At 49.6% G+C, this 26,616-nt stretch overlaps 1 protein-coding gene across 7 annotated transcripts in view; it reads right to left on the bottom strand.

Annotated features, from left to right (window-relative positions):
* Positions 1–26,616, bottom strand: part of Wdr25 (WD repeat domain 25) — a 132,365-nt gene that overhangs the window by 31,204 nt on the left and 74,545 nt on the right. For 6 of the 7 annotated variants that reach the window (XM_063262013.1, XM_006240545.5, XM_039112407.2 and 3 more), the window contains 2 exons: positions 14,994–15,141; positions 3,778–3,908 (listed from right to left, as the gene is read on the bottom strand). The exons of the other annotated variant lie outside the window; for it this stretch is intronic. In XM_063262013.1, coding sequence (XP_063118083.1) covers positions 3,778–3,908; positions 14,994–15,141 — 279 coding nt within the window. The remainder of the gene's footprint in view (positions 1–3,777; positions 3,909–14,993; positions 15,142–26,616) is intronic. 7 annotated transcript variants of the gene reach the window in all.

Here is a 26,616-nt window from a genome sequence, read left to right as displayed (position 1 = left end):
AGAAGCTGCCACAGACACCAAGAAAGGTCACGGGTGGTACAGACACACTGACAAGAAGGCCCATGGTGCTCACATGAGAGAAGTCAAGGACCAAGGGGGTCAGAGGCCCTTCCAGACTAGTTTCTCAAAGGTCTCATTCTCCTGCTGCATCCTCTAGAGCCTGCTGACTTGCAGAACCCTCCCCACCACAGAAGGCAAAATCTACATCCCAAGAGGTTGTGTCTCTCCTCCATGGGGCAAACTTCAGAACCCTATTCTGCCCACATCCTCCTTGCTTCCTTCTGCCACACTGATGGGGACTGCATCCCAGCAGGTCTGCCTGTTCTGCCTCAGAAGGAGCTGCGTGTGAACCTGAGTCTCCCGAAGCTCCAGCCCCTGGCCCTGGAGAGAGAGGCACCCACGTGAAGGTTAGACTAAGGACACCTGAGTTCCAGACAACTCCCCTCTCAGAGCAGAAGCCAAAGGAAGTAGTCACAGAATGTGGCCCCAGCAGCATCCGGCCAACCTAGATCCCTCAGATGCCAGAAGCAAAGCCAGGCACTTTGCCATAATGAGATAGACCCCAGTCAGTAAGCCATGGTGGAGAGATAAGACAAGAAAAGGAAGAAGAAAGCCAAGCAGCCCACTTCCCATCAGGAACTGGGCGGGGCCAGATGGAGTCAGAATCCCAACGTTTGACGGTTTGCTGAGTTTAAGGATTCAGAAAGTCTACTGGCTAGCAGGGAACTTCAAAGTTGTATGTCCAGCGTCCATCAGACCCTGTGCCTGAAGCCATTGTGTGACGCTGCTGACCTACAGTGGTCCAGTGAGGATGGGCTTGAGACCTTTAGCCTGAGGACAGAAGCCCACTCCTGCCTGAAAAGCCTTGGCTTACTCTGACTCAGAATTTGGGTTATTAGACTTGAGCTTAGGACCTAAATCTTAAGTGGAAAAGCTCTGGGAACAAAGATGCCACTACTGTGGACTGCATGACAAAGCAGACCTTAATTGTCCACTGAGAGAAAACAAGAAAAATGACCCAAACTTTGCTGGCTAGAGAACCATCTGGGGAAAAAAAAGTCCTCTGAGTAAGTAGTGTCTGCAAGAATGCATAGAGCAGGGCCAGGGACGGGGGTGGGGAGGGTCACAAAGACCATTCTCAACAGTTATCAGAGCCAGGTCTCTCTACACTCAGTATGGATTTGAGGCTCCGCAGACTGCGCTTGTAGGATCAACTCTGTCACCGTAGCACAAAAGTAGCCACACAAGGGACATAAATAAATGGGTATGGCTCTGTTCAAATAAAACGTTATTTACAAAATAATAGGTGAGCTAACGAAGTACCTTTGTCTGATTCCTTCTCTGTAGAAACCTACCGGATGCTGTTCTGGGCACAGGGACTAAGGCAGGAACAAGTGAGCAAGACACACGAAGCCAAAGGGACATCACTGAAACCTGACCTTAAGTAAAACCCTTATGAACTCCAATAGAACAACGACAGCAGCAGCAGCAGCAGCAGCACAGATTCAAGAGTGTGGAAACACAAGTAAGAGCAACCTCTTTGTTAAAAAAGAGAACCAGGAGGTGCTGGGTAGCAGTGGAAGCCGAACACGCAAACATCACCCAGTCCCTCTGTCTGGCTAACCGGCCCCTCCCCTGAACTGCCCGGCATAAGAAGACGCATTGCTATCCCACAAGCACTCCTTCCCTGGGAGGTGACACAGGCAATCTCAGCTTGACTGTGAGCCAAGGCTCGTGTCCCTCGGCTTCCACCTGTGGTGCCCACTGCAACCCTGCCTGGCAGTCAGAAAAGGGCCACACTGTGAATCTGAAGCCAGCCTGGTCGTCTGCAGACTTCAGCACCAGGGACAGAGCCTCTGCAGGTGGGGCAATCAGCAGCACTGTCAAAACAGGAAAGTGTTGTCCCCTGAGCCCAGCTGATGCAAACAGAACCAGAGCGCCCCACTCCGTGTGACCCCGTGTGGGAGGACTGTTGGTAAAGAGGAAGTGCAAACAAACAGTGCCCAGATCCCTTCACCCACGTTATTAGCTTGGGAGAGACTTGCAAACGTGCCGGTAGCAGCGACAGCAACATCTGCTTCTAATTGCTTCTCCCCAGAACTGTCAGCTGGCGTCTGCCCCGGGAGGAAAGCTGGTATTTTCAACAAACTCTTAAATCAGATGGCATCCATAGTGAGTAATTTCTTACGTGTTTAAACTTTGAGGCTAAAAACACAGAGTGTACCTTCACAGAAGAGCCATGTGGTGGTCCCATGCCAAGGGGCTGCTTACAAGGTTCCTGTTTTGTTTGGGTTTTTGTTTTTTGTTTTTTTCCCAGGACAGGGTTTCTCTGTGTAGCCCTGGCTGTCCTGGACCTCACTCTGTACACCAGGCTAGTCTTGAATTCAGAGGTCCACCTGCCTCTGCTTCCTGAGTACTGGGATTAAAGTGTGTGTCACCATACCTGACTACAAGTTTTTCACTTACAAACCATGATCAAATGTTTCCTTCTACTTATTGTGTATTTGTGTCCTAGACAGCAAATGTAGTGCTTTCAAAAATTCCACTGTGTCTATTGATTTATTTATTTTTGCAAAAAGCTTCTTTTGCAAAAGCAGAGTGTTGGGCTCTATGCTGTCATTTAGAAAGTGTCTCAAGGAAGAGACCCATCGAGTATGCTGAAGCGAGGGTCTCTGGAGGTTCTGCTCAGAAGCCCATGATCCTTCCACAGTCTGCGCCACCTTCCTGGAGTGCTAGCCTGGGGCACAGCATGGGTGTGGGCTGTGGAAACTCTGAGGCATGTGCAGTCTCCCCAGATGGCATGAATGCCTTTGGGTTGTCCCCTAGCACTGCAGACCCAACGACACCAGTCCCCTTCTGCTGCCCTGCGCCTCTTCCTCCCTATCAGTGTCCATGCAAGCAGAACAGGGCCCAGGAGTGCCTCTGCCTGCCCAAGAAGAAGTGAAAGAGCCTCTGGCCAACACCTCTTCCAGGAAGCCCTGTGGTGACAAGCTGAAAGCACCGTGCTGCTCGCCACGTGCACACGTGCACGCACAGAATGTTCTCTGCACCAGAGCGTCTATCTTCTGGAGAAGTCCAGGCAGACTCATTTTCCACACACAGTAGGTACTCAACAACTCTCCCTGGGGACACTCTGCATACAAATGCGCTGGAATGCTTTAATGTGTGACAACTCACAATTACTCTCTAAAACCGAGGCTTAGCCCTTACTACAGATGAGGCCCGACCTGTCCTGCCTGGGATACACAGGTGCTGACTTGTCCCTAGGTATTGACCTTATGAAGGAAAATTCTCTCAGAGAAAGGCTGGCCCAGCTGGCACTGAGTGCACGGCTTAGTCAGTCTAACAAATCCACACAAATCCCTTAACTCAATCTCCAGAACCCATGTCATAGGTCAGAGGTAGTGGCATGAGATGGCACACTGACTGCCAGGGAGGCAGGGACAAGTAGATCACTGAATCTACCTGACTGGCCAGCCGCCCCTAATCGGCAGGGCCCAGGTCCCAGTGAGATACGTCTCAAAACTCAAGGTTGATCTCTGTCCTATCGGCCCACTCGAGCACGCACGCATGCACACACGCACGCACGCACTCACGCGCACACACACACACACACGCACGCACTCACGCACACACACTCACACACACACTCACGCACACACACACACTCACGCACACACACACACATGCACACACTCACGTGCACACACACACGCACGCACACGCATGCACATACTCCCCATGCATGAAAGGACAGCCTGAGAAGAAGAGTGTCACCTTGCCAGTCCTCATGTCCCAGGCTTTGATTTCAGAGCTGAAGCCGCCACATAAAAAGACGTTGTGGTCTTTTGGATGAAATTTCAAGGTGGTGACTCTGAAGTCACTGTGACCACTAAACACTTGGGTTCCTGCAACACAGACAGATAAGAAAAAGTGAGAAAATATTCACATCGCAAGCATTTTAAAGGGGGAATGTTCACACAGCTCTGCACACAGTTCATACGGTTTGTAGGACTCTACGTGGTCCAGTATAGACCCCCCTAGAAACACAGTAGGGATGGCAGCTCACTACTATTTCCTGTCAAATCCAACAAGACCCAAGGCTAATCCAGGCAGCTGATCCTAGAACTCTACCTGCCCCACATTCCGTGAGAGTTGTTTGTATTATCTCATTTAAACCATACACCAACTAACCCCCACGTGGCTGAGAACAGGCTCAGGGAGGTTCAGAGAGTTTCCTCAGGCTGCGTGGGTAATCCAGGAGATTGTTTACCCAGGAGTCTAAAATCTAAACACAGAGTTGGTTGGCATTTATTTCAGGATCGGTCTTCCAATCCTTTTAAAATTGAAGACAGATTTGTTACAGAGTGCAGCAGGTGTGGGTGACCTGACATGCTGGGCCACAAATGGCAGCGGCCCGCACAGCAGCCCAGCCACTGAGTGGGTATCAGGTGTTGCTCACTGGGGTCTCACTAGCTCTGCAGGACTTGAGACAGGCCTGGCCATTTTTCATATCATCGAAGACAGTTGTCAAGTCCCCGTGCACACTGTGGTAACTATCCGGCACATACAGACACATATGGTGTGGAAAACAGCTGTCACTATGGCTTCCTAGAGGCAAGCAATAGAAACTTCAGAAGTGTCCATCATTCAAGAACAGTTAAAGCCAGCACTCCCCCCACTGCCTGGTATGACTTGTACATCCTACAGCACTGATGGGACTCTTATCTGTCATACTTCATGTGCCCAAACTTGCAGCAAGAAATCAGACTAGCTTTGAGAGGCACCTCACAGGGAAGAGTCTGGTTTTGTCTCCTGACACGTCACTAGGGGCCAGGTTTACGCACCAGGGACAGCACCTGCCAGAAACATGGAGGAGGCATGTTTCCCTCAGAGACAGTATAAGGGCTTCCTCAGCCAGAAGGGGAATCTCAGCTGCCTTTGGCTACCAGGGTTCCTCCACTGAACCAGGGTAGTGGCAGGGCAGAACACAGAAGCTGACAGCCAAGGAACTGGACGGTGACAGTCAGTAAAGCACTTGCCACAGAAGCCTGAGGACCTGAGTTTAATCGCAAAACCCATTTAAAAACATGGTTTTGGAGATGCTTGTTTGCAACCCCAATACCCATGAGGGAGAGAAGTGGGGACAGCAGATCCCGAAGGCCTGCCTGTCTGACAGCATCAGCTACTCCCAGTGAGAGACGCACCAGCTTGGCCACCAGCTTCCATGCACCCGTACAGATGCATGCACCTACAAGCACAGAGCTGGTGGCAAAGACAGGGGTGAAATGTCAGACCAGTGTGTTTGCATCGGAGCCCTAGAAGGCTGTGTTTGCTCCTTCTGGGCGGGAAGCACTCCCCGATGGCCTCCTCTGTCTGCTGACCCCATACACCGAGTAAGAACTCGACCAGCTCCAGCTTGTCTGGTAAGAAAATGAAAACTATCAATCATGGCTTATGAGAGTCACAGATCCAATGCCTGTGACATTGGAGAGGGACAGATCCAATGGCCAGAGACGCTGTCCTGAAGCCTACCCATCCCCATCCAGGACCTAAGCAGGTATTACCGCCCTGAAGTGGTTTGTGTGAGTGACAAAACGCATCGGTGCACCAGGACAGCGTCAACATGGGTTTTAAAGACTTCTTCTTTTTTAATTGTGTATCTCTCTGTGTGCTTGTTTGAGTGTATGCCGTGTGTGTGCAGGAACCAGCCTAGGCCAGAAGAAGGAGTTGAGTTCCCCGTAGCTGGAGTTATAGATCCTACATGGGTGCTGGTCCTCTGAAAGAACATAGTGTACTTTTAACCACTGGGCAAACACTCCAATCCCATTTATCAGCATATTTTAAAATACCAAAAACAGGATATCTTACAGAGTGAGGCAAAATAAACAGCCGACTTAAAATGCACCTTAATATGCCATGTATTGAGAGCATCAAGTGACTTTTTAAAAACATTTTTTAATTCCTATGGGTGAAAGTGTGTGTCCACACAGAGGTCAGTGGGCAGACAGCCTGTGGGTGTCGGGTGTACCCTTCAGCCATTCAGGTCCCTGTTCTTCGGCCTTGGCAGCAGAAGCTTTACCTGCCGCGCTGCACTGCCAGCCCGAGGGCACAACAACTTCCTAGGAAACACGGAAGTGCAACAGGGCCGCATATGCCTTCTCTTATGTAAAGGCAGAGACCGCCTGTGACCCAGGGGACGCAGGCTGCTGTTCACTGTCCAGTGACACAAAGGACTTAGAACCCATTCTCTCTGGCAAATAGGAGACCCCACAGCAACCAGGTGTCACTACTATAACCCCACGCTTCTGCAACTCAGCGCAAAGCCACTTGAAGTGCTCATTTAACAGGTTTTAAACCAGGTCAGAAGAGCACTAACCCCACAGGTTGGGCCGTGGCCAGGAGTTGCTTTGGTTTTAATGGGTTCTTTTGGTGCTAGAAACTGAACTCAGAGCCACGAATGTGCTAACGAGCATGGCTACCACTGAGCTAAACTTCCCACCCCAACCTACAGTCTTCAGTCGATGACACTGTAGTCATTTTTTGGCAACACCAAAAAAATAAATAAATAGACCCAGTTTCAGGTACCAGGGCATAGCTCTGCAGTAAACTTGTGTTTACTACGCCCAGGGTGGTTGGCTCAAATGCCAGCACAGAAAAACAAAACAAAACAAAAAAGACTTTCAAAACACCCTCTCTAGAGTGAAAAATAATAGTTATTAATTTTAAATGTTGAGGAGGGTCCGGGAGGTGTCTCAGTATGTAAAGTATAAAGTTTACCATATAAGACCTAGGATTTGAGTTTGTGTCTCCAACACCCACATATAAAAAGTTCAGAATGGTGGCACATTCGTGTAATCCTGGTGCGGGGGTGAGGGGGAGATGGAAACGTAGGGGTTCCCTTGGGGTTCCCTGGCCAGCCACGCTAGCTGAATCAGTGAGCTGACACAAAACAAAATCTTGAGAGGAGGGTTTGCCAACCTTTGTCATTCACTGCTCCTTTTCATCCAAGGTATCCTCATGCAACCTCAGGGATATAGGGATATACAGTAGGTGCCAAGACCAAATATTTGCTCACAGTAATCTTTAAAAACAACTTTAAAACAATTCTTTGATATATATATATATATAATTTTACTATTTGCTAAAGATGAGAGCAAATTTGCATTAATGAGATGGGTTACTTTTTTAATTTTACATGAAGAAGTAAATCTTCCAGGACTCGGGACAGCCTGGGTCACACAGTGAGTTTCAGACCAGCCTAGGCAACAGAATGAGGCCCTAACTCAAAAAATAAACAACAAAAAGAAACAATAATTATATTTGATACACAGGATATACTATACTTTCAAAGACATGCCACTTTGTATGGATCCATTTTTAAGAATAGCAGAAGTGTATCTACAGCTATTTCAGAAACTGAGGGAAACTCTGTCCCAGGCCAAACTTCATTGTTTTTGCTGGATCTGATTTTAAGAGTAACTTTAAAGTCAAACGCTAACACAGTACAGCCCAAAGATTCCTGACTTGATATCTGCATGGAGAGGGATATAAAATACTAAAAGTCCTTAGCTCCCTGAATGGGGCTGTTACTTTTCAGCAAGAGCACAAAACTTTTTGCACATGGGGTCAGCACTGCACTTCGTCACACAACCTTGTGCCTGAGCTGAGGCACCAGGGTGGGTCTCGTTGATGTTGCCACTGCCTAATGGCAGGCATAGTGCACAACGCCCATGATGTTGCTCAGACTGAGGCTGCAGGGAAGCCATGAAATGCAATATGGGTGAGCGCTGCAAGAAACATCTTGGATCCATTACGCCTTTGAGCTTGAATTAATCTTTGGTCACTGCACACTCAGAAGCCCTTGACAGCTGCTGAATGTTTCGCAGCCCCACATTCGGTTACGTGACCCTGTTGAGCTGTGATCACAGAGTTAGAAGCTGGGCTGTAGAGAAAGGGAGACGGCCTTTTAAAGCCGCAGCTCTGGTTTTGCTTTGCGTCCTGTTGTTGCTCAGGGACCCTAGTGGACTGGGTGCCTTGTTAGATCACCACACCTCAAACAAACACTGCAGTGAGCTAATCTAACTGGGAATGAGCTTTCTCTCCAGTTTATTCTTCTTTTTTACAACAGCCCAAGCTTTTCTCCCCGCCCTTTGGTGAGTGCACGTTTGCATATGCAGAGAACGGAGGCCAAAGGCTGATGCTCTGTGTCTTCCTCTACCTACTCTTTGAGAACCTGGAGCCCATCAACTCACTAGCCATCGAGTTCAGACACCTGCCTGTCCCTGCCTCCTCAGGGGTGGGGTTAAGGCAGGGACTGCCTCTCCTGGCTTTTACATGGGTGCTGGGTGTCCCAAGTCAGGTTCTCATGCTGGAGAGGCAGGCACTACCCACTGAGCCATCTCTCCAGAACCTCTTTCATACCCTTAGGCTACAGGCAGGGATCAGACATCCAGTGACACGCAGGGAGCAAATGACCCACCGAAGAGAATGGGAAGAGTGTCTCTTCCCCTCTGTGCCCCCAGATCTGAAACTTCCTGGCCATCCTCAGACCCAAAGCAAAGGAAAGCTCGCCCTGTGGGGAGCAGATGCTTTCCTGGGTCTGTGGAACACAGTGTGGACCAGCCATGCTCTTCATTTTGAAATGACAAGATGCTTGTTAAAGGGTGGGTGACACAACCTTGCTGAAGACAGGGGGGGGGGATGGGGAGGTTCGGGGAGGGGCACTGAGCTGCTGGAAGGAGATGATTGAAGTAAGAAGAAAAACATCTCCCTCAACTCCTAAAGATGCTGAAAATCTGTCTTTGAAAGGCTAAAATTTTCCACTTAGAAAGAGGCTGTGGAGAGCATTTCCTACTCCTAAGAGCTGGGACTTTGCTATCTTTCTTGTTAAAGGGCCCAAAGCTAAAAGATTCTTAATAAGCTAACAGGTAGCTAATGGGAGACACTAGGGGAAACCATTCTGCTAAAGGCTTCAGTTCAGAACTCAGCATCACAGCTACTGTCACCTGGCTGTGTGTTGGAGACAGGGTGAGAGATAAGCTGAGAGCCAGAGAGGCCCAGGTCCTGGACCGGCTCTGTTGCCTGTGATGGAACTGTCGTTGGTCCTTCACTGCTGCGTCATGCAGTCGGGAGGACCGATCGTTCAGTACTATGTGAAGCACTCCAGAGGAAGCAACCGAGGAGAGCCATAATTGTTTGAAAAATTAAACCCTGACTTATTGGAGTCATCTGTGGTTAAATTAAAAAGCTAAAGCCAAGGAGGCTGGGTTCTAACAGTGGGACCTTAGGAGACTGACGACAGCTTTCATGTGAGGCAGGCCTGAGCTGGCTTCTGCCTTTGCTGAGGAGACTTGCAGAAAGGCTGGGAGAGAATCAGCAAGGAGAAGCTTGACCGAGATCACTAACCACTCTTGAGGTGCAGGTCTTTCTCCTGGAATCTGTGGCACTCTGTCCCCTCTCCCAGATGGTGCCCTGTCCATCAGTTCTCCCCTGGGCGGGGCTTCTTCAGCACTTGGGCTAGCTGTAACAGACCTTTCTTTCCCCTTGGGACTATCTTGCTAGTCTGCTTGTTATAGGAAAGCCTGTTTATTCACTGCAGGCTTATAGGAAATTGAGCTTTAAAATATGTAATCCATTGGCACTTGGCTGTATTGATCTGGTTATAATGAGCTCAACCCATATAAAAACTGTTTGGATCTTCTCGGAGTTAAGAAAAATTGCTTCTTCTCCTTTTCGGATCAATAATGATACAAATAGGAAATATGTTTCTGGGCCGAAGGGGTCAGTGCAGAGCACTCGCTTATGAATCTGAGGCTCCAAGTTCAACCCGCAGCCCTAGAGTAAAAGCATCCTTAAAGCAACGTCACGGTCAAGGATTCCACAGGAGCCCAGAGCTTGCTCTCCACACGATGTCACTTCCACAGCTCCACCATCCGGGACCACTGAGGTGCTTGGTGACCCTGGGCAGGCAACTCCTCGGAGCCGGGCCTCTTCCTTTCTTAAGTTGGGGGAGAAGTCAAGCTTCCCTGAGGCAGTGACTCATGTAGCCAGGGAAACCTCATCTGCCAGCCTAATGCTGCCTCAGGGGACCCTGTGGTCGGGCAGGCTACAGGACCCGGAGACCCTTCATTTTCATTCAGCATGTCTGGCTCCCAAACCATCCCTGGCTCATCAATGGCATTTCAGATCAAGGACCAAGTACTGGTCCTTACAAAACAGAAGGGACGTCCATGCCCACTGCACGGAGCTCACCTTGGCTAAGTTACTCTGAGGTCACCAGTGGGAAGGGGAACCATCACGTACAGTAAGTCTGTCCTGCAGGTCTGTCTGGATCCTGCACTTGTCACACAGCAATCCTGGGTAATGGCAGGAACTAATCTGCATCTCAGAGCTGTGGAAAGGGAGTCTGGTGAGGGAGAGGACATCTGGCCCTATGGCCAGCCACACAGACACTGGCTGGCTTGACTGACCCCAAAATCCCTCTGTCTGCATCCCACCTCCAGATCTGCCAGTGTCTCGTGACCTTTCCTTCTCCGTAGCTCTTTGTTCCTAGCCACAGACTCAGGAACGTGTAGGGAAAATGTTGACAGGGAAAGCTTGTGTTGTTGGCCCGTGTAAGTGAGCCTATGTTCCCAGGCAGCAGGCGTATGACTCATTTCGCTAAAATCAATATCGTTACACCATCCTCTGGGAAGTATTCAGCCAGCTGTAAATTTAACCATTCTGACTCAAAGTTAACAAGAAAAGAAGCTTGCTAACTTTCGAATCAACCTCTGTGTAGCAGGAGCAGGGGCCATGTTGGCAAGTGGGCAGAGGCCAGGCAGGATGTAGGCTGAGGGCTGGGTAGGCTTACCTACTTTTCCTTACTGCAAAGCCATGCTCAAAACTGCCCTTCAGAGGTGGCTGTGACAGTAGACACAGCAAAAGCAGGAGCAAGCCCTGGACCAGACAGACAGTAGGGCCAAAGCAAAAGCAGGGGCAAGTCCTGGATCAGACACACAGTTAGGGTTACATGGACGGTGGCTGTGGGAGCAAGTCCTAGACCAGACAGACAGTAGGGCCACGTGGATGGTGGCTGTGGGAGCTGCCAGCTGCCACCATCCTTTTCCTTCCAAGCCCAGCCACTTCCAATTATCTATCTGGACAAAACTGAATTTCTTAAAATTAGGAGGTGGGAAGTTAGCTTGCAAACCAGCTGTGTTTGGCTGTAAGCAGCTTTGTTGAGACACATAAGCCACCATACTAACAGCAAACATGGCCTGACTGAGTTCAGATCCAGGGCCAGTCAACAAACAGGGCCTAACCTAAGCAGGACCAGTTGTTCATTGATGGCTGCTGCCTACACAGAGGAGAAACACAGCAACTGTAAGCCCATTTCAATCAATAAAACCATGTCAGGGCCTGGGTGTCACCTTCTTCATAAGGAGGGCTGGCACAAGTGTCCTAGCTATGGGCGAGACTGGTCTAGGAAGACGAGGCCTTCCCTAGACAGGAGCCAGTGAAAGGAAAGGGTGCTGAGTTATCAGGAGAAGGGGTCACAGATGGCAGACACATGCAGAAGGGGGTTAGAGGAAGGGTCTTCTGACATGGCTAACAAAGGTATGGGTGGACAGCTAGTCACTGGTCAAAGGCCAGGGACCATCATCGATTCAAGCTAGACACACCAGCAGTATAACTGGGCCTACAGTGGGAAATAGACACAATCGCCAGTCTGAAAGCAAGCCTATCCATGGGGCCTGTAACAGCCAGCGCAGTTTCCTTTCTGTTTTCAGGGGCACTAAAGGTCCTCCTGAAGTGTACTGGGGAGACCTGAGTGTGCCGCAGAGCTTCGAGACCTACAGAGGCCCTGGCTGTGGCACAGCACTGACGTTAAGCACCAGTGGGAGCTAGTGGCACTTCAGAGGCTTAGCCTGACACAGCCTTCTTGCAGGGCTTCTCCTCTAAAGCCTCTTCTCCACGGCCTTCATTTGGACACTTTTCACTCTTCCTATGCCGAGAGCTCTGGAGCTGTCAGGGCTGACCCTGTTCTGACTGGAGCACAGCTGTCAACAGCTCAAGAAGCATCCTCCAGCTGGCCACTTAATCAGAGGGGTCAGGCAAGACCCTGCAGGCGCTCGATCCCCCCAGGGCCTCTCTTCTGCAGATGCTGAGCCACTGCCTGAAGAAGGCCAAGCATCCTGCCCGAAAGTGAGGCCAAGGTAGTCCGTCCAGGGCAGGGAGGGGTGTGAGGAGGGCATACTAGTCCATGTGTTGACAGGATACCTTTGTCAGCCCCATAAGCCCAAGCCAACCAACAGCTGGGCGACCTCAAGGAAGTCACCAAACATTCGAAGCCTCAATTGTTGCATCAAAAACATGGAGACAGAGATAGTGTTCTCCGAGGCAAGTGGGGGGGACTAAGCATGTCACCCAAGCAAAGGGCCTAATACATTTATCTATGTCAGCTCAATACAGGCCTCGTGGCAAATGGCACAGCAGAGTTACAGCAAAGACTTGGACAGCAGACCTACCTACCCACTCCGTGTGTGTGTGTGTGTGTGTGTGTGTGTGTGTGTGTGTGTGTGTGTGTGTGTGTGTGTTATCAGCTGTAATCAGGATGGAGCTGAAAACACTTCTCAGGAAAGAAGTGGCCCTTTAGTGTGCAGCTCCCTCTGGCCAATCCTTTTCACCCACCATGACCCAACTCTGGGCACAGGGACATGGACACAAAAGGACACAGTCAGGACAATGAGCATCCCAGAGAGAAGGGCAGATGGCCCTCGTCATGACTTCCTAGAGCTCTTCAGAGGGCTACACTGTGGGTCTACACGCCCACCTCAGACCCCAGGTAGGGAAGGTGGATGCCATCCCGGTGCCAAGAGGAGCTACCACCCACCACTAAGAGGTGCAACTCGAGGGGCTGACATCTGCGAGAGGAGGCTTCAGAGCTGAGCAAGCTCCAGAGGGACTCTACGGAGATGACTAGCTGATTGGTATGCAGGACAGGTCACGCACAAAGCCAATGACACTCAGGGCCTGGGTGGTGTCTGCCAGTGTTCCCTGAGGCCGCCTGTGCCTAATGTAGCAGAGACGTTCGTTAGGGAGATTGCAGACGGAAACAGGAGCGCCAAAAATAATTAATCTGTGAGCAGATTTGATTAAGTGTTGATTCATGGCTGTTCCGTAAGCCAACAGCCCGTCAGAACTATAAATTAACGAGATAAAATGGTGCTGGCCCTCCATATTTCAGGCCGGGTATTGACATTTTAGAACCCACAGATTTTTAACTGTATTGATTGAGGACACCAGGATAAATGGCCTTGGCGCCAAATTCCCATTAATGACAATGGGCACCGAGTGACTAATTCCCAAAGCACTGCAGAGAGAACGCCCTGCGCTGCCTTCTCCTGGCAGGGCGCTCTAATTAGATTGAAATGAAAAAGCCAAATGACCAGGGGCGGGAGAGGCAGAGGAAGGAAATGGAAGACCAGACTTGGGGAAGAGAAAGAGCGAGACTAGTCAGAGCCGGACAAAGGCCATCGCAGGCTGCACTCATGCCAAGAGTGGTCCTAGCAAAACATGGGGCCAGAGACAGGTGTGCAGACATATGGGTGCCCACCTTGGCAGCCCTTGGGAGCTTCATTATTCGGGATAGGAGGACCCAGCAGAGGCCAGCCTCAGCTGTCCAATTACACGGATGTGAGCCAGCTCTGTTCAAGCAATGGACAAAGAGACCACCAAGATAGCCACACCCTTGAGGACATACACTTGCCAGGACATAGACAGAAACTGTCAGCTATCCTCACTCCTCAAGAGAGGCCATATCTAGGGGTCAGAGGCCTTCCTTGAGGCCGGGCTAGCTCTCAACAACCCATCAACTCTGTCCTCTCTGGGGACAAAAAACATCCTGCATACCCAACACAGGTCTTACACACTAGGTGTATCGTAAGTAACAAAGTAATGTAACAGAAAGAACTCTTCAATACATTAGCGCCCACACAGACGAGGATGAGGCGCCTTCCATCACTCCCTATAGGATGGCAGCTCTCAAAAGTAGGACCACGCCTCTCTCTAGCTACCCTGCACATGAGAGACCCTTGGAGCCCTGCCAGCATGCTGCCCTCCATGGTCCACCAAACCTGAAGGGACAGCACCCAGTCTCCCCTTCACTGAGCCACATGTCACATGATACCAGCTGCAGTTCCAGGCCCTCCCAGCTGTAACACAAACAGGACCATGATCCTCTACCACCCCAGGCTTGTCATTACCTGCCTAATGCCATGGCCCTCTAACTTGTCAGGCATTGGACCTCTTCTCACCTAGAAAATAACACCCACTGCTGCTGACAGCAATGATGACAATTCCAAAGGTCATGTAAAAAGTCCAGGAAGCCTGCTCTGAGCTCAGCAGTGTGGGTTAGACCCCATGTCCAATGGTCCCCTTGCTGTCCTCCTTGCTGTCAGTGAATGGGCCAACCCAAGACTGATGCCTACAACCTGCCCAGGAAAGCTCCTTTAGCTGGCTTCTCTTCCCTCCCTGCCTGATGGAGGGCTCCTGAGGATATGCCCACATGACCCCCTTGCCCAGGTGCCTGTCAGTGTTACACTGGGAAGAGCCCCTCTCAACACTCAGTTCCCTATGAAACTCGGTTCCACTGAACGGATTGACAGGGACTCTAAACTGATGGCAACTAAAGGACACCGTGATATTTTGGTCCCAATTACACTGCACAAGTTGATTAAAAAGCTGCCACTTTATCCGGCCCTACAGCTTGGTGCTGAGACAACCTTGGCTCTGTCCTTCGCTGACTGGCACAGGACTGATTCCAATGCTCTGTAGACAGCTGTGGTGCCTCTGGCAAATGATCTGCATGCCAGTTGGGGAAATGAGTCCATTGTGAGGCCCCTGCCACACCATCACCAGGGGTCGTTTGCAGTCAGGACCCTCTGGAGAGGCTTCCCCAGTGAGGGGGCTGCCAGCTGACCTGGGACAGTTAAGATACCAGGACACACCTGTTTCGAGGTCTGTTAGGTGCAGGGCAAAGTCAAAGCCGCCACTGAGGATGCGCCGGCCACAGGGAGACCACCGTGCAGCCCTTACTGCCTCACTGTGCACAGAGTAGGTCTGCAGGCAGTGCCCCGAGTCCACAGCATTCCACACCTGCAAGGGAAACAAAGACAGGCAGCACCAGACACCATAATGAAGGCCTTCAGGAAGGAGCTCCCCAGACACTGTGAGGAAGACCTTCAGGAAAGGGCTCCCGGGGGAGTAGGGTTCCTACTATTCCATGTCCAAATAGCAGCTAGAGTCTCTTCTTCACAGCAATGCACAGGTGTCCCTTCTCCAGGGCTAAGAAATAGCATTTCCTGTCTCCACTCGGCCTTCACGTCTGTTCCTACCTGCTAACCAGGGCCATGTTGCAGCCCTGCTCCTACAGTTAGCTCCCTGTCCTAGAGTGGAAAGAGCACACAGCCAGGCCATTGTCAAGGGATCTCTTGATGACTGAGACCTGGAGAGCACAAGGAGCCGTTGTACCTCTTCTTAGGAGAGGCTTCCTCCCACTTTGTCCTGGCTCCCAAGGGCATGAGGCTCCTAGGAGGATGTCCGGTACACAGACGACTCTGCAAGTGGCTTACAAGTTCAGGCACAGAGCTACAGTGCCACAGCTGGCAGGCCTGGTTCATGCAGCTCTGGTCCTGCTCAACACCGCAGGGTAGAGAGGACACACTGTAAGCACCTCTCCTTGACACTGCATCTTGCTGGTCATGTGACAGACCCAGTGGATCCACATCTCTGGGCCTCAGTCTCCCCTTCATCTGGAAACAAAGGCACCACCACAGATAGGAAAAGTGGGGTCAGTTCCTCAGCACATGCAGCAGAAGCTGGATGTGCTGGCTGGGGCTTGCAGAAGTGGGGCTCTGAAACAAGATTCCCTGGTACTAGCTAAGCAGGCTTCCTTTTCCTTAGTAAGAGAAAAGCCCAAACAAGCACGCCCTCGCACTTCCACAAACCTGCTCCCTGTGCAACTCCTAATGAAGGTGAACTAACCCTGCCTGCAGAGCCTGAAGGCTCTCAAAATGCAGCCAGAGCTAGGAGAGGTTCCCTGTGAATATGTAAATGTCTAATTAAGCAAACAAAAGGTCAAGAGAAGCCTTCACAGAACGCAGGGACACCCCCCCCTTCCTTTCTTCCATAGCAGCAGTTAGAAGCTCAGTCTCAAACTGAAAGAATTAAGAAGCAGCAGAGGTTCTGTTTAAAACCACAGAAAAAAACAGAGGAGGAGCAGCCACAAGATCGGCCAGCAGAGTGAAGACTCAGGCAGAGCAGCAGAGCGCAGACAGTGGCTGCTTCTGCAGAGTTATGTACAAGAGCAATGTTAATAGAAAACTGACAGCCAGTGAAACTGCAGGGTTCACACAGTTAGTAAGAGGCCAACGCTGAGTACACAGGACAAGCTGCATTTACAAAGTATGATGCCATTTTCTAAGAAGCAGGACCACAGCATCTTACTAATTAGGCTGGCTAATATAAAAAACCAAAACAAAGATACCACGTGCTAGCATGGATACAGAGACATCAGAACCCCTGCACTGCCGGCAGGAAGGTAAGCTAGGGCGGCCATGATGGACTGCAGCTTGGTGACTCCCAGGAACCTGTGTAGAACTAGCAATGTTGCTGCTGAGAATAAACCCCAGCTTCTGGTCCTGGGGGCACAAGGAAGCCTTGCCTTTCTTCATATGGAGAGAGAGTGAAGGGAGCCCACTTGTTCACAGACAGATGAGAGTAGGAACAAGCTGCAGCCCTCATACACAGGCTGTGCCTCTTAAATGGGGCTTCCTGACAGTGGCTACAGCACAGAGGAGCCCCAATGGAAGTGTTGACAGTGGGCCAGGCCAGAGACAAGAACTCTGGAGGGGTTCCTCCTTGGTACTCCCTGAGTAGTCAGCACCACAGGGAGGAACAGAAAGCCGGCTGCCCAACAGCTATGAGCTATACCTGGCTACAGAGGTAAAGTTTGCTCTATTTTACCATATTTGGTGAGTTTTGAATTTTTTGGGTTTGGGGTTTTTTTTGGTTTGGTTTGGCTTGTTTGGGTTTTGGTTTTTCAAGACAGGGTTTCTCTGTGTCACCCTGGCAGTCCTAGAACTAGTTCTGTAGACCATGGTGGCCCTGAAATCACAGAGCTCCTCCTGCCCCTGCCTCCTGAGAGCTGGAACTAAAGGCGTGCGCCACTACCGCCCTGCCACCGTGCTGTTCTTGGTTTTGTGTTTTGTTGTTTTTAAGCACACACAAGAAACGTCGTGTTGTTTATTCATGCATTTGTAGACCCTAAAGGAAAACAAACAAACAAGCAACTGGGCTTAGGATGCCTATCACCTTGAGGATGGCCAGGAGCTGTGACCTGCTGCTCAGGACTTCCTTTGAGAGAGTGATTGGCAGGTGAGAGAAGCAGAAGGGGAGGGAAAGGTGACTCTGAAGCAACCATATCCAAATGCTTTCCCCCATAAATCTCTTATTCATTCGACAAACATCAAGTGCTTGCTAGCAGGCCAGGCACTGTTCTTGGGAAGCTGCCAGAACCAACTCTTGCCTTTGGAGAGTTGACGGTCAGAAAGACAGGCCCTACACAAGCCAGCAAAACATCGTCCCAGGTACTAAGGCTGAAGTTTCAAGGTCACCAAGGAAGGGAGCTCTAGGGTCAAGAGAAAAGATCCACAGGGTGGCCTGAGAGTGCAAGAGCCAAGACTGTGTAGCAAGATGGGATGTGGCCAGAGAGCATTCTGTGGGCAGTAGAGTGTCCAGGCTCCCCTGAGGAAGTGTCCAAGGTCTCCTAGCTCCAGTCTACAGGACCCTTTAACTGCCCCACAGAAAGAAGATACAGGGAGAGCGAGTGGAGTCTCCTGTGGGAATTCTAGAAGAGGGAGCAGCAGTAAAGAAGAGGTCTATACGGGAGTCAGAAGCAACAGGGACCCCTTGGAGTAAAACAAGTAAAGAGAACGGAGAAACTAGGACTGCTTAGGCCTCAGGCCTGAGCATCAAGGGGAATGGCCAGCTCTAGGAGAAGCAAGCTGGAAGGCAAGGCCAGCGCTCTCCAAGCGAAAGCAGCAGCTCATGAAAAGGGAGGACCAGTCGAGCCCCTGCCCTCACACTTTAGGGTAGAAGGCAGACTTACTTCTAAACCTTTCATTATGTGCAGTAAGATGCTGAGTTAGTGAGGAGGGAAAAGAAAAGGACAGAGTGGAATAGAAGGAGCCAGGGAGGGATGAGGAGCAGACAGGGAGAGCAGGGAGCACGGGAGGGGGAAAGGAACAAGGCAGAAGAAAGCTTAGACTCAATGATGCCTGGGCCGAAAGGGCAGCACAGTGTGCTAGGCTTCTTGAGCAGGGGTGTCCTGCATGGGCCTGGGTCTGAGGAGACACACAGCTGGTACACAGTATGACAGCCGCTGGGAGGTCCAGCTGCACACCTGTCTGATGACACGGAGGAGCAGAGTCGAGGACGACCAGTCAGTCCCAGCTTGCTATCAAGGGTGAAGGCGAGAGGATTCTTTGCCAATTGTTCTTCCTAATTGAATTGAATGTTCACTGTCAGGCTTTAAAGATTAATTCCCAAACACTGCCACAGCCCTGAGTGTCTGCCTTTTTTCAACCAAGTAATTAGAGATCCCAAACTGCCTTCCACCGGATTAAGGGCTCAGTCTTGTTGAATGTTCTGAGATGAGTCCATGTATTAACTACGATTATTAACACGGTCTGTGTGTCCAGCCAGAGCCACAGATTTGACAAGAACATGACGAGAAAAACACAGTAGAGTTGTGTGTCTGTGTCCCCAGTATTGCCACCGCCACTCTAGCTGCTTGGGTCTCTGAGGACGGCCCAGCCTATTGCTTCCGCTTCAGGCAATACTCTTGCCTTTTGGTTCAGGTTTCGTTTGCATTTTATTTAACTCATCATTATTCCTACCACAGCAAGTGTAGAGGTCAGAGGACAACTCTGAAAGACAATTCCCTCAGTCCACTAAGGGTTCCAGAAAGCAAACTCAGTGGCTAGGTTTGTTCAGCAAGCATCATTACCCACTGAGCCAGCCTATAGGTCCTGTTCCTTGTTTTGGGAGAAATATAATCTCCTTACAAAGTACTGAAACCCTATGAAAGCGTGTGTGTGTGTGTGTGTGTGTGTGTGTGTGTGTGTATGTGTGTGTGGTGTGTGAGGTGTTTGTGTGTTCTGGTTACCTGGGAAATAAGCACAGTCCACCAAATACATTTGTCAAAGACAAAAAAAGAAAATCAAATAAGAGTTGTCCCTATCTTCACCTGGGAACAACTTACTGTCACATTTCTAGGAGTGGCATGCTTGCTTTGAGATCAAGCCTCAGTTGCTTTCCTCCTGCCTTATCAGCTCCTGTTTCTCCAAAAACCACTGCTCCAGGTCACTCCCAAGCTCACAGCTCCCTAGGAGCCCACACAGCTAGTGTCTTCCTTTGCCGAGGGGACAGGATGGACCCATTTTTGCACAGGAGCCAGAGGAGCGTGTCCTGGGGTGTTTCAAGTCTCAGACCTGCCTTAATCACAGACTGGTTTAGAGATGAACTCTACCTGTGCTGGCTGTGCAGTCCACATCTCCGAGCATTAATGTGATGCTTTTACACATCTTTGTCAAATGGACTCCTGATGAGTCCATGTGTGGGGTGACTACAGATGCATCTCTAAAGTCTGGACTGTTCAATTCTAATGCGTAGAAACGTAATTTCACTTTCTACCCTGGCCTTGCATTCTGCACCCTTAACTCACTTTTTAGTTCTAGAAGGCACGATAAAAACCCAGTGGGAATTTTTCCCACTGTGTTGTCTGCATTACAGTTTTTCATCCTCCTCTGCTTTCTTGCACTGGTTGCGATGTCCATGCCAGGGCCAAAGAGACAGAGGAAGAGCATAGAGCTTTCCCTCGCTTCATGCCGTACGAGAAGAGCGGCCTGTCTTTCTCCAGCATGGGGGGCGGGGGGCTGTCTTTGCAGAAAGCCCTTATCAGTTGAGAGACCCTTTCTTCTGTTTTCTCAAAGTTGTTTTTTAAAAATGAAATGTTTAGTGTGCATGTGTGTTATGTCCCTCGAGTGATCAGCATGTGTGGGTACAGGAGCATGGACACCACGAGACGTCACAGAACGGTTTTGGGCAGTTGGTTCTCCCCTCAAACATGATTTCTGGGGCTCAAGCTTAACCATCAGACTTCCTTGGCAAGTATTTTCGCCTGTGCTGGGTCACTGTGCTGCCCTGAAAGCTGCTTTTTTTTTTTAAACATATATTATCAGGAATGAATGTTAAACGTTTGCCAAAATCCATCTACTGAAATGGTCTTAAAGCTTTCTCTTCATAGTTAATCACTAATATTGCAGCTCCATTATCCAGAAGTGCACTGCACTGACTGATCCTCCATGTCCAAGCCAAGCTCCCATTCCTAGTCAGGAAATTCTAAGTGGATAGCTGCATGGATCTGCTAAAGTTCTGTGAAGTGGAAACTTGAGGCTTCACTGGAAAGTCACCTGGATGGACACGTGAAACTGGACACGGGTGTGAAAGGCTCAGGCAGACTCATGAAGGAACGTTTGACTGAAGCAGACCCAGGAGAGGATGTTCTGCTAAAGCAAGCACGTGACAGGACTCCTGATGAAGGATGCTTTACTAACGACACACATGTATTGGTCCACCTTATACTGTGTAGCTGAGCTGCATTTGTCGGGACTCCATAGAGGGAAACTCACCAGAACAACTTCTGGTGGTGTGCTGCAGTGTCCTGACACGTCCGAGGACTCAGGTTGCTGAGGCAAAACCCGTGCTGAGGCAAGGTACTTGGAGGACATGTGGTGCTTGGAGGGTATAAATGGGATTCCACAAGCGATGGAGACAGAGCTTGGCTTGTTGGTATGACAAGCTGTGCAACACTTAAGGGTCTCAAGTCTTCACTGATCTTCATTTCCCTGAGAGAGGCACAGCAGAGAACTTCTCCTGGTGTCCCTCTGGGTCACTCCTGCTAACCTGAGGAAGGCTGAGGCCTGGCTGTCTTTGCTAGGTCATGTCACCACTGTCGCTAACCAGATTCATCGAACTGGACTGCTGACGTATCTGTGAACTGTCTGTGAGTGGCTCGAGCTACCGTGGTCTGCTAACCTGTCAACTAAACTGCCAATTTCCAGAGAACCTTTCTTAACGGGCCCACTTCTCCTGTATCCTTTCTTTTCTACTACCTCTGGTGGGTGGTGGGCTACAAGGGAGGTTAAAGAGATTAAGAACCATCATTGAAAGTAAGGTTTGAAATAATTAAAATTACGGTTTTTTTTTTTCAAAAAAGCTTTGCTAGTTCATCAAAGATATTGGATGGATGCTCACTCCTATGATGTCGTGTCTTGGTGTCTGGAGAACTTGCTGTGAAGTCTCCCTCAGCTTTGATGTTCCAAAATGGTTCCAGGGTAGCTGCTGTAACACCCCCAAACTGAGTGGCTTGGACAACAGGTGCCAGAATGGTTCTGGAGCTGGTCCCCTGCTGAGGGCTATGGGACCGTAGGGTCGCCTGGCAGCTTTCTCTTGTGCCTAAGTACTGCCTTCAAGTCTGTCAGTCATCTTCCATGTGCACTTGCCTCCAGACCTCCCTTGTGTGCACACCAGTCACAGCCAGAGCCCAGGCATCATTCTGCAACGACTACCTCCACACAGACTCAATCTCCAACTATGGCTGTGTTGTGAAATACCAGAGGTTAGAACTTCAAAAGAGAAATTGAGGGTGACGGGGGATACGTGTAATCCAATCCACGGCAAACGAGAACTCTCTCTCTCTCCTTAGGTGTTTGTTAGAACTCATTAGTGAAGCCATTAGGGGCTCGAGTTTTCCTTGTGGGAACAGTTTGAACTAAAAATTCAATTATTTCCATAGCTATAAGATATGTTTCTTCTTGGGTAAGCTTTTATTATTAGGGTCTTCTGGGGGATTCTGCGTGTCACCTAAGCTGTGGCGTTCATTAGTGCATGCTGATCGTGCATTGCCATGGTAGCCTTTTAATACCCGCAGCATCTATAATTAGTTCATTCTGATCATCTCTCATGTTGGTGATTTGCGTCTTTTCTCTACGTTCTTGATTCTAGCTAAGGTTTCCAACATTCATTCCTGAGCTGGGCATGGTAGCTGGCTCCTATAATTCTGCCCTCAGAGGACACTGAGACAGGAGCATCACTGGGAGTTAAAGGTCAGTCTAGGCTACAGAGCAAATGATAATTATCAGTTTGGGCCAGAGAGATCGCTCAGCAGGCAAAAGTGCTGGTCATGCTGGCCCAATAACCTGAGGGTCCACAGAACCCATGGTGGAAGGAGAAAACAATGCCCGAAAGTTGTCCTCTGGCCGCCACATGCGCACCATGACACATACATTCCCACATGGGTCGCAAATGCAACAAACATGATAATCTTGGTTTTTTTTTTTTAATTTTGTCAAAAACAAAATGGGCAGGTTTGTTTGTTTTTCAATAGCTGACTTCCTTTGTGGCTTCCTTTCCCTCTAATTTAGGTCCTTCTGCTCTGCCTCCCTCACTTATTTGGGCTCAGTTGCTCGGCCTTTCCCAGTGTTTGATTGGAAGCTGAGTCCACTGAAAATTTTCCCCTAAAAACCCAAGCACTCGGTGCTACAAAGCCACTGCAGCCTTGCTGGTCTGTAGCGCCTCAGAATACGCCCTCCAGCGGTGTCCGCCTTGAGGCTCAGCGCTGCCTTCTTCTGTCGGTAGTGAAGATGGGGTAGAATGCAAGCCTCTCTTCATCATTGGCTTTTCCCTTAATCCTGTCTGAGGAAATCAACTGGGAATGATTTCAATCTTCCTGAAGTTCCCAGTCCGCCTGTTTGATGCCCGTGTGCACCTGAAAGGAATCCGCACTCTGCTGCTGTGATGTGGAGGGTCGGATGGATGTCCATCAGGACAGCTGGCGACAGTGCTGCCCCCATCCTCCACATCTAAACTAGGTTTCTATCCGTGTCATCTTCTGACTATTGAGAAAGGAGTGGAAAATTCCGGGCCGTTGGTGGGTTTCGCTGTTCGTACAGCCCATCCTGGTGGCTTTGCTCTGTGTGTTTTACAGCGCTCTCCTTCTGTGTGCATATAAATATCTACATGGCTGGTGTGATGTACCTTAAGAGATGTACTGTGATGAACTGATCCCTCCTGTTATTATAAGATGACTCTCTTTATCCCTGTAATATTTCTGCTCTGAAGCCTGCTTTGCCTGATATTTATACAGCCAGACAGGCGTTCCTTTATTACTGTTAGTCTTGCTTATCTCCCGTTCTTTCCACTTAACCTTTCCCTGTTTTTATATTTAAGGTGAGTTTCCTGCAGGCACTGTATAACTGTGTGTTGCCTTTCTATCCAAACAATCCTTGTCTTTTAAGTGCAGTGTTTAGACCTTCCACTTGTTTTTGAGAAGGTTTAAGTTTGTGTGGTTTACCCTGTCTGTTATTTTCCCTCCTTCTGTTTGCCCCTTCTCAGTCTTCCGTTATTTCACCAGATGCCTCCCATCATTAGGACCCACAGCCATGAACCTTCCTCTGCTCGTCTTCTATTCGTCACCTTGAGGTTTACAGCACACATCTGTGACTTACTCTGACCTACTCCCAAATCACACCACCTCTTCCCTTATGATGTAAGAAAGCAACCCACCCCATTTCCCCATCTTTCATCTCGTGTGTCACACCCCTACATGTTATAAAGTGCACACTGCCTTACAGTCAAGTGTTATCGAAGATGGCTTCTAAGTAAGGAGGAGCACTGGATTGCCTCGTGCACTCAGAACAGACAGAGAATCCCACTCGCATTAGTTTCCCCTCCGCCTCAGGACTCCCTTTCCCAGTGAAAAGTTCCCGTGACACAGGCTTGCTGGCCATGCCTCACTCCACTTTTGAGAATCTAAGAAAGTATTGCACCTTCGTCTTTTCAAGACTGGGGGTTGTAGGCAAAGGTTCCTGAAAGACCTCACCTTACCCTGAGCCTCTGCAAGCCTGAGTTACTGGTTAGAGCGTCAGTAACTGAAGAGGTTCAAAGGTTAAAGATCCGGAATTACAACTTACCTCAGACTCCCTTTCCCGATTCCATGTGAGACCTGACAGCCTGTGAGTAGCAGGTGAAGCCTTTTGGACTGCATCAACAAGTCACCAGCTTTCACCAGCCCCAGACTAAGACAGAATGGCACAGAGACCTCTCCGCCTTGCTGCAACCCAGTCACAAGATGTTCCACCAGTGCATTGGAAAAGTGTCTGGACTATAAAAATTCAGTCACGTGGAAACATGGATTTGGGGTGACCTGAGTCTGTTTTCCAAGGACAGGGACATGCTCTTTCTTGGCTCTCTATTACCCACTGAGGTAAGAGTTGTGCTTGTTTTCAATTAGTTTTCTTTTCTCTGTTCTTGCACCCTTATGTACTGTATACGAGCTTTGCCTGCACATCTGCCTGTGCACCACGTGCACACCTGGTGCCTTGAGCAGGCCAGAGGATGGCATAAGATCACCTGGGACAGGAATTATGTGGCTGTGGGAACCCAGCTTAGGTCCCCTGCAAGAGACGCCAGTGCTCTTAACTACGGAGCTGTTGCTGCAATCCTGAGGGTTGTGTTTTACGTTGACAGTGTCTAGTGTTCACCTGCAGTGGTGTGAGTTTCTCTTCTCCGTGCTTTAAAGGGGGAATGTCTCTATTTTCTGCCATTGCTCTGGTTCCTCGGTATACAGTGTCTTTCCTCCTTTTAAGATTGTCCAAGCCAGAGAGATGGCTCAGTGGCCACAGCACTTGCCTCACAAGTATGAGGTCCTGAGTCTGAATCCCAAGAACTAATGTAAAAGTAGAAGAAACAGTGTATGCAATCCCAGTGTTCCTGACACGGGATGGCCAGGCAACTAGACATGCACACACAACAGTGGACAAGAGACCCTATCTCAAACAAGAGGGAAGGCAAGAACTGACACCCAAGAATGTCCTCTGACCTCCACATGTGTACCACAGTACAACTACACACACTCATACACACACACCACACACACCACACACACACACACACCACACACACATACACACACACACCACACACACCACACACACACACATACACACACACATACACACACACCACACACACCACACACACACACACCACACACACATACACACACACATACATACACCACACACACACACATACACACACATACATACACACACACCACACACACACACACACACACACACACACACACACACACATTTTCTTTTTTTCCTTTCTCTTGATTTTTGGTTTGGTTTTGTTTGGTTTTCGGTGTTGGAGGTGAGACAAAAGGCTGTCCTAGAACCTATCATGGACCAAGCTGGCCTCGAATTCACTGAGGTCTGCCTACTTCTAACTCCTGAATGCTAAAACATAAACATTTTTTAATAAAAAAAGATTGCTGTGGTCCTGCTGCAGCCGAGAGCCATGTCATCGTGTGCATGGCCTGTGTTACCACCAAAGGCCATGTAGCTGTCCTTAGTCTGTGCCTGAAGCCATGTAGATGTCCATGAGTCATGCTGCCACCAGGCCATGTTGAGGTCTGAAGCCCATGCCACCAACAGAGCCCATGTGTATGTCCATGGTCTGAGCTATCTCCTGAAGCCATGCTGACATCCATGGGCCGGACTGCCCCTAGGGACTGAGCTGATGCCTTTGATCTGTGCTGCCACCGAAGGCCACAATGGTGTCTGTGGCCTATGCTGTGACCAAGGGCCATGTTAATGTCCACGGTCTGTACTGCCCCCAGACTAGGCTGAGGCCCGTGGCACACACTGTCAAGGGAGCAATGTTGGCAGTACGGATGACTGCAGACTCGCAGTGGATAAGAAGTCACAGGAGGCTTCTGTGACAGCACTTACCCCGACCACCTCCCCTAAGTAGCAGTGCAGATGGGAAGCCATGGAGGAGAACTCTTAAAGAGTCTTGGGAAGGATGATGAGTGTAGTTCCCCACAAATGGTGCTTCTGGCTGGGGAGCAGGTGGGGAAGGGCTCAGTTGTCTTTAAGGGGCTGGCCACTGGGCATTGACCATGCTCCGGGCAATACATGGGCGACACAAACTGGACTTGTTTTGTTTGCTTGTTTTTGCTTGTTTGCTTTTCCTTTCTCTTTTTCGGGGGAGAAAAAAGAGTGGGGAGCAGACCTAGGAGGACTGGGAAGTGAGTGCAATGGGGTATATTAATCATTAAAAATATTATGTTGGAAAATAAAAAGAATCTCTTAGCTAAGTGTGGTGAGGCATATCTGCAACCCCAGTACTCGGGGCTGAGTATAGGGCCCAGTACTCAGAAGCTGAGGCAGAAGGATCTCCAGTTCAAGGCCAACCTGGGCTATCGCACAAAATGCCCTGTCTCACTTTGTACATTTAGCCCTGTTTTTTAATACTATTTTTCTCTGAGAGCATTCATTTCATGTGTGTCAGGATCCTGGTTGTCCCAGGGCCCACTGATATCTGTGTGCTTACTCTAGGCTCTCTTACTTCCTCAGGTCTGTGAACATCTGTCTGTATTTCTAACCTAGTAATCTCATGCTACATATTTCTTGTTTATAATGTTTTGTTTGTTTGTTT

This window comes from Rattus norvegicus, chromosome 6 (assembly GCF_036323735.1).
Source record: "Rattus norvegicus strain BN/NHsdMcwi chromosome 6, GRCr8, whole genome shotgun sequence".
NCBI lineage: Eukaryota > Metazoa > Chordata > Mammalia > Rodentia > Muridae > Rattus > Rattus norvegicus.
This window is presented reverse-complemented; position numbering and strand designations above follow the sequence as displayed.